This window comes from Mustela lutreola, chromosome 6 (assembly GCF_030435805.1).
Source record: "Mustela lutreola isolate mMusLut2 chromosome 6, mMusLut2.pri, whole genome shotgun sequence".
NCBI classification, from domain to species: Eukaryota; Metazoa; Chordata; class Mammalia; order Carnivora; family Mustelidae; genus Mustela; species Mustela lutreola.
In genome coordinates, this window is record NC_081295.1 from 82,848,965 (window position 1) to 82,857,482 (window position 8,518).

The following is an 8,518-nucleotide window of genomic DNA, read 5'->3' on the forward strand; positions in this document are numbered from 1 at the left end:
ATTTTTTTTAGCTCTCTCAGAAATTCTAATTACTAATATGGTAAACATCAGTAACTCACACAACATTAATAAACCACATAAACAAAACTCTTTGGAATCCACAGTACTAACTAAGAATGTGAGGCCATCTTGAAAACCAAAGATGAGAATTTCTGGCATAGAGTTATATAGTGAACTGATGAACTAATGTTTTTGTGGTAAACCTGGATTTTATTAATTATCTACACGTAGACAGCAATAGCAGTTGTGTTCTCCCCATACATCTTGAACACAACTATTGTGGCAGTATGTCAAAACTGTACACTCTTGGGCTGCATTCCTTACGATTTCATTGTCCTTCAGCCTTTCTGCTATTTTCTGTCTGGATCAGAAGGCTTCTTCCTTTTTTTTTTTTTTTTTTTTGCAACTGAGGCTAAAAGACTTCTCTGTCACCTGTGTAAACTACAGACCACTTAAAATATGACTCATATAACCACAATGTATGCTTTTATGATTTGTTACTATTAATGGACTCAAATCACAAAAAATGTATCCATTGGTTACTGTTGAGTAAGTGTCCATACTTCATAGCTCACTATATAGATGACATAATCAATTCTAATCTATTTGTAAGCCCAGTGTCTATTTTTTAGATTAACCAAAATTTGTTTTAGATTGTATCTGGACATTGTCTTGCCAGCAACTCTGATTTTTAGCAATAAGCTAGTCTTTGCCTCAGTGCACTGCAATTAAATAATCTGAAAGCAAAATGTAAAAGAAACATGTAGTTGGTTATTATATATTTGTTTAAGTAGAACTTAACTGAATTTTATAATTGTGTATATTCGAAGTTTCATGGAAAGTCTGATAGGAAATTACATATAATTTTTTGATAGGTCCAACAGAGAATATGAAAAAATATGTACAGTGTTTGCTCTCTGCCAGAAGAAGGAAGAATCCCTTTGTCAGAAATTACTAACTTGATTAATTTAGGGTCCCATTATTTGCCTCATTACTATTAATAATTATAGTGGGCATTCCTTTGTCTTTGCTCAATAAAGCTACAAGATTTTTTTTGGACTAGAAAGTATCTGCTTTTTTTTCTCCTTCCTTCAGGGTTTAATAAGAAGGCAGTAGCTGATGGACATGAAAATGGAGACCTAGGAACTTCAAGTGAAACTCCCGTAGAAGACAGTGCTTCTAAACTAGATGATCTGCACAGTCTGTATCACAAAAAATCATACTAAATTGACTGTATCTCCGGACAAGATTGTTGATCAGACTCTTCTGAGTTTGGGGCACTAGGGAAACGGTGACAAAGACTATACAAGATCAAGGGAGGCTTGTAGCCTAAATGACAGGCGGGTACCTCAGGGCTTCATGTGAACAATTCTAAATGCGTAAAACTCTCGGTTTTCTGTGGTATACCATAATTAGCTATTGCATGTAAAGCGACTTTGATTTTCTTAAAATTGTAAAGCACCAAAGCATGTTTCCCAAAGGGATATTACTAGGCTCTTAAGTACCAAATGAAGCACTACTGTTTTATTTGGCTCCTTTTCCATTTAGTAGAAGGACCGTGCTAACCAGAATTTTATAAGAAATAGCCTTTAAATACAAGAGAATAAATGAATTCATTTATTATATATTCCAGAATGTTAAGTGTGGTATTTCAGAGACAGAACTTAACTCAATGAATTGCAGAAATGTAAGCTTGACTTAATTTTTTTTTAATTAAAAGAATGGTTTTAGTCTTTTAATTTAATTTATTGTGCATCCTGATACCTAAATCAGTTCTTAATGATCATTTATTGTAATGAGTTTGCCTTTCAGCTTTATTCAATGCAGTACAAAATAGTTTTCTTTAAGCAATCCTTTATCAATCAATGCTGCACTAGAAATACTTTCTCAAAAGTTATTGTACATTGTACTTTCCTGGTTTTTGAAAGAAATGCAGATGAGTGTAAAATATCTGTCCTCAATTATGTTATCTGTGTGCATGGTATTGGAGCATTACATTATTAATGTTTGGACTCCAATGGTTTTTTTTTTTTTTTTCTGGGATCCACAAAAGACAGTTTTATACATTTTGAGTTGTTCATAAAGTTTGTCTTGTGATAGTCTTGGTACTTAACGATACATTCTCCTGGCAGTAAAAACTTAGATTTGTCAGTGAAATTACATTGCGTCTACACAGCAGTTTTCTCTCAAAGTAACTTATTTGCCAATCATTTAAAAAGCCGAGGACGTTTTGATACAGTAATTGTTCGGGTTGGCTTTTCATCTCAGTGTTTGCTTGATGAAAGTGCTGTCATTCACAAACTACAGATCTGTTAATTATCTTATCCTGGGATTAAGCCCTGGAGGGAGCCTGCTTTTATAGCTTTGCAGGCTACTGTACCCTGCTGGGCAAAGTGAAAACATTGTATTTAAAGAGGTGATAGTTTTGCCAATATCACTGATTTTTTTAAAGGATATACATTTAAGGGGATATTAAGTGGGGGACAAGCCTACAAAGGCTTTTAGAGTATTACCAGTATCTTCATGTCTAATATTCAGATGTTATGTGATATATATAACACTTTTTTGTTGTTTATCCTAGATGCACTATATATTTGTTCATAGGTAAATCTGTACAATGTATATACTTTCTTTGGTGGTTTTGCTATTTATAAATTTTATGTTTTAACTGTTGCTCATTTATGGTTTGTTTTGGGTGGTTCTGTTCATCTGTATATCACCATGTTAGTTTTTAATAGAAATGCACTTCATAGTGTATATTGTTACTGATATTAAATACATTGTTAGAGTAACGTTGCCTCCCAGCAAAAGCTAGTATTTAATTGTACAACCAAATAATAAGCTCCATGTTATTGTTTGCTCCTGACAGGCTAGGCCTCTTACAAGAAAAAAGAATTTTTTATGCATTCCCCCTACACCAAACACATACCCCAGGCATGACATGAGAACTGCAAGCTGGAGTTGAGCCCATTTATTCATTTAGCCAAAAAAATTTCCATTGCAGTGTCTCTGAAAACACTTCTGTTGTGACTTGAAACCATGTTCTTGTTTTTTTAAAGCGCAGCCTGGGACGGGAAGACCATGGCAGTTTTCATTTTTGTTTTTTCAGAGAATATCCTGAATCTGCTAGACAGAATCCTTAGGAGATACTAGCCAGACCTTTTTGATTTTCGAGAACAATCTAAAAGCCCATTAAGAGTATTTAAGAGCCTTGAATTAGCATTTCTGTGGCGACGCTGTGTAACATGGATCACGTGGGATGGTTATGACATAAACTCCTTTCAAGGGCTGAAGAGCAGAAGGAAGAATTTCCCAGGTAGTTTAAGATTGCTGAAGTCAGTTCCATTTTTATTCCTGCTTCACCCTGGTTTGCAAAGTCTGTATGAGAACCCCGTTGCTCAGATGCTACTGTGAGCTTCCTGGCAGGTGTTGAGAAAGTACCCAGTTAGAAGTTCATTTTAGAATGGTCTCTAGGGGATGAGCTAAGGATTACAGATGGAATGAGAAGCAGTTTTTATATTTTCACATTTATAGGGAAGAAATTCCCAACACTCAAGTCTCTCAGACAAAGTCAAACAAACAGCAAAGAAGAGAACTGTTGCAAAGCCATCACAGTTAAAAAGGTGAAAGAAAAATCTGCAAGTACACAACAGAAGAGCTGAGGGAAAATGTTCAACAATGTGAGGGTTATGTGTATGTGTGTATATTTAGATTTTAGCCTCTAAAATTCTCTTCTGCAGTATCTGGTAGGAGTCTGATGGAGCAACAATATTTGGGTTTATGAGGCTTGTTAAAACAGGTTTAAGAGAAATGAAAGGTTGTGAATCTTGGTAATTATAACTCAACAGCTGTCAAAAGGTAACACGGCTTATGCTTGGTGCTGGTTTTACTCCCCACACAGTGGACTTACTTTGTTTTCATGTTAAGAAACAAAATGCATCGATTCATGTGTAAGTCACACATTATCTGATATCTTTATTATGTATTCCACCGTTCTACTTACTCAGTCTTCCACATAGGGTTGGCCTCAAATCTATAGGATTTACGACAAATATATTATATCTAGTTAAGTTGAGTTTAATATTTTTTTATTAGCCTGTAAATAAAGATGGCATCTTCTACATTAAAATGGTATTGAGCTCATTTTCTTTCTTTCTTTTTTTTTTTTTTTAAGATTATACTTATTTGAAAGAGATAGTGAGAGAGAGGGAACAAAAGCGGGGGGAGTGGGAGAGGGAGAAGCAGACTCCCACTGAGCAGGGAACCCAATGCGGAACTCGATCCCAGGACCCTGGGATCATGACCCGAGCCAAAGGCAGATACAACTGAGCCACCCAGGCGCCCCTGTATTGATCTCATTTTTTAAAAAATAAACATTTTAAGTTTCCCATTAAATATTTTGGTTTATTTCTGGTAGCCCCTATCATTTGTACTAACAGGCCATCACATCCATGAAAAGGCTGAAACCTAATTACTATAGTTGAACAATTTTTTTTTTTTTTTTTTTTTTTTGGTAGAAATTAACTGTGTGATCATAGGAACTGTTTACTCTGGGTCAGTTAAAAACATGGTGGTTGGAAGGAGCTGTCAGCAACTGTGGGGCCAGTGTTTTGTTAGAACTTAGCAGACTAGTCTCCTTGGGTTAATTTTGTGTTACAGATTTTGATATCCGTGTTCTCTAAGAGGATAACTGAAGCAAATTAAAAAAATCCTGTTAGATACCATGTAAGAAGACATTCTTCCATTTTATCATCTGAGCCCATATAGTTGAGAAGTTTCCAAAATAGGTGTAAAATAATTTTTAGAAACATATGTAAACATTATTCTGTTTCATTGCTTCAGAAGTTTTACATATGGTCACTTACGTCAAAGGACTAGGTGTAACATGCGTAGGAATGCCTTTGCTTTGTTAGGGTATTTGAGGTCAATCAAGATAAAGTTACAAATGATATTTTACTCTTAGTATTGATGAATACAAATCACATTTCAGAAAATTACTTGAGTTACCAACATTCAGAAATACTTTTGTCATTGATTATCCTTGATTTAGACCTCAAACAATATGCTGTCTGTATGGCAGCTTAAGCTCCCAGCCCACCAAGCAGTTTGGAAAAGCCTTTTCCCCAGAATTCATTTGCATGGATGTTGTTCAGTCTATGAAATGTAAAAGATTATTTACATTTTGGGTGTGTGTGTGTGTGTGTGTGTGTTTTACATTTTCGTTTTTAATCAGTGTTCTAGTTTAGGTGGTTTTGTATCTTTTTTAACTAAAAATATTGCAAGTTACTTAGTGCTGTTGGTGCTAAATATTTGTTTGATACTGAATCTTTTTCAGATGTATATTGAGCACTGGAGCCCCTGTGGTGGTGGCCAGGAGAATGCTCTCCCAGATCTCCAGCAGGAGGAGCACACTGACTCCGGGCTCGCCCAGCTGCTGCACTCTGAAATCTATCCCAGCTTCTCCAGCCGCTGCCCGCAGGGACTGATCATGACGGGAGTACTATGACCCCTTGCCTTGGGCTTGAGGACTTCCTGACGGTCTGGCCAGACTCCCACAGGATTATGTTCTGATCTGAGTGGCTTCCTCCCCACCTTCCCTCCTTTAGCTGAGCTCATACCTGCATCGGGGTCTGGGTGCTTCTGGCTTCCCACTAAACCCAGCTTCCTCTCTATTTCCTCACCAGCATTGCTCTCAATAAATCTGTTATGCAGCAGATCCCTTCTTGGTCTTGGTGTCTGCTTCTTGGAAGACCCAGGCTAACACAAGTGGACCAGGAGATGTGAGGAGATAGGTTAATAGATGAGGAACTGGCTTATCTCCCACCCAGAGGCTGAAGAGGATGATCTGATCGGTTAAGTGAGTGGCATGAAGTCATGGCTCAGTTTACTAAATATTTCATAGATGGTGTGCCTGAACTGTGGCCCTTAGAAAGGCCTACCTGCAAAGTTCACCTGTGGCTAGTAATGTAGCAGTTTGGAGTTTAGGAGTATGCCGCCCCTCCCATTCCCTTACTGATAAGAGTGGTTTATTGTGCCTCCTGAAGCCTTTGTACAAACAGTAAGATTTATGTTGGAACACACCTGCCTTCCTTCTGGGAATCTGGAATTTTGATACATGCTAGGCAGGGAGTGCCTCCATGACTGTACCCAGTAAAAACCCTGGACTCCAGGCTTGCCCAGGGTCAGGCAGGCTTCCTGGTGGACAGTATTTTTATGTTACACATCATTGCTGAAGGAATGCAGCTCATCTTCTGTGACTTAATTAGAAGAAGACTCTTGGAGCTTGTGCATGGTTTCCTCTGGACTTCACATGCCTTTTCCCTTTGCTGATTTTGCTTGGTGTTCTTTCTCTGTAATATCATAGTTGTGAGTGCAGCTCTGTGCTTAGTTCTGTGGGTCCCGCTAGCACCCCCGCTGCCTCAGACAATAACTGTCCCCTTGGTCCCCTATTGGTTGCCAGGCCAATAACTAGGCTCAAATCCTAGAACAGCCTGGGTATGGATGTGTTAGGCCTGGCAAGGGAGAAAAGAGATGAGACCTAAAAGTGTAAGAATTAGCTAGCATATACTGGCAGGTGCCAAGAATGTGCTACTAGGATTGGATTTTGAGAGGGCTTGATCAAGAACTAAATTCTCTCATTAAAACAATATTCAGATTGGAAAAAATAATCCATACCTAAAACATAAGGACAAAGAAAATTGGAAAGTGACATGATAGAGAAGATACACTGGGCATATATTAAAGGCCAGCTGAGATAATTATTTGTATCAGAGAAACTAAGCTTCAAAAAAAAAAGCATTACCAGGGATAGAGAAAGCTACTTCAGTCCTTTAAGAGTCAGCTCACTACAAAATTAAAATAATTCTAACCTTTTATTTACTAATTTGAAATAGTCTCAAATTATATAAAGCAAAAGTTAACAGAACCACAAGAAAAGTATAAAAAACCATCATAGGTTTGGGAGGTTGCAACAAAACTTTCAAAGAATTTGAGAAGGAAGGAAGATTTGAAAGCAAAAGTAATAAGATTGTTTTAAAGTTCAAGTCAAGATGGTATTTGATTGTAAAAGACTTTTGGCTTATAAATAGGAAGATAGATGAATGGAACTATTTGCAAGAAAACTAGATCACAAAATGTAAAGTATACAGACTTAACTAAGAGTCTATGCTTGGGAATGGTAAAATTTGCAATTTGTCAAAATGCCAGCAGGGGGCAGCAGATCCCAACTATGGTATTCTACTTCTGTTTACTAGAGCTCGGTTATATGAAGATTGTCGAATAAAATACTTCTTATTGGGATGTTGAGTAAACTGAGAACTAGAAAGTTATATTCCTTGTCCAGGGTCACACAGCTAGTAGGTGTCAGACAGGACTCAAACCCTCTCTTGATTCTACTTTAATGGGCCACAAGGAGGGGAAAAGGAAATACAGATGAAACTCAGCTTTTCAGTCTTTCTCCCCCAATAATTATTTCTATTTTTTTAATGGGTCCAAGGTTTTGTGAAACCTAGGATAGATTCAGTTTTTATTTTTAAAAATGATAGTTGAGCTGGATTTGAATTTCACTAGAAATTTCCTGCAGTTGGGTGACTGTTGCATTGTGGGAACTCCTCACATTCTATGGCAGAGATGCAGACCCTTGAGATGGGAGCATTCCCTCCCTTGCTCTTCGCATGCACAGAGTTCCCACAGTCTTCAGGGAGCCAGCTTGCAGCAGGATATTTGTGACATTTGGGAAGGTATCAGTCTCACTATTGGTAAGGGCATTTTTACCTCTGCTGAGGGCTACAGGGAAAAAAGACAATAGATGAACTACTGGCTAAACTAATAAAAAAAAAAAGCAAGGACAAATGTACAAAAGAAGGGAGAAATAACCATAAAAACAGGGAACTCAATGGGTGATTTAAAAAAAAAACTATTGCTCAATTCTATATGAATAAATTTGAAAACTTTTCTATGATAATATAATTTACCCAAACCGGATGAAGCTGGGGTGCCTAGGTGGCTCAGTCGGTTCAGTGTCCGCCTTTGGCTCAAGTCATGGTCCCATGGTCCTGGGATCAAGTCCAGCATTGGGTTCCCTGCTCAGTGAGTAGTCTGCTTCTCCCTCTCCCTCTGCCACTCCTGCTTGTGTGCTCACTCTCAAATAAAATTTTTAAAAAAGCAACTGAATGAAGTTTTAAAATCTAAACATATTTCCATGGAAAAAAACAAAGGAGAATATGAAATTGTTTTTGTCAAGCTAATAAACCTGATGAAGACTGACACAGAAAAAAATGAAAAGCCCTGTCTCATGAAAAAACATTATTGCAAAAACCCTAAATAAAATGTTACCGATGTGAACCCAGCAGTTTAATGGACTCACATACCATAACTAAATGTTTAATATTAGGACATCCAGTGATATAATTAATCGTATGGCTGGGTCTAGAAAGAGGTGGGTCCTAGGCAAGAAAACCATTTGCTTTCCTTTTTTTTAAAGACTTACTTATTTGAGAGAGAGAGTGCATGAGCACAT

At 37.3% G+C, this 8,518-nt stretch overlaps 1 protein-coding gene across 3 annotated transcripts in view; it reads left to right on the forward strand.

Annotated features, from left to right (window-relative positions):
* The window catches only part of GOPC (golgi associated PDZ and coiled-coil motif containing), a 41,351-nt gene extending 35,635 nt beyond the window's left edge, over nucleotides 1-5,716 (forward strand). For 2 of the 3 annotated variants that reach the window (XM_059177736.1, XM_059177737.1), the window contains one exon: nucleotides 1,096-4,129. In XM_059177736.1, coding sequence (XP_059033719.1) covers nucleotides 1,096-1,226 — 131 coding nt within the window. In that variant the 3' untranslated portion in view covers nucleotides 1,227-4,129. Of the gene's footprint in view, nucleotides 1-1,095; nucleotides 4,130-5,335 lie in introns of those variants that run through there. The other variant, XM_059177738.1, reaches the window with a different exon arrangement.
* Nucleotides 5,717-8,518: the final 2,802 nt, after the last annotated feature.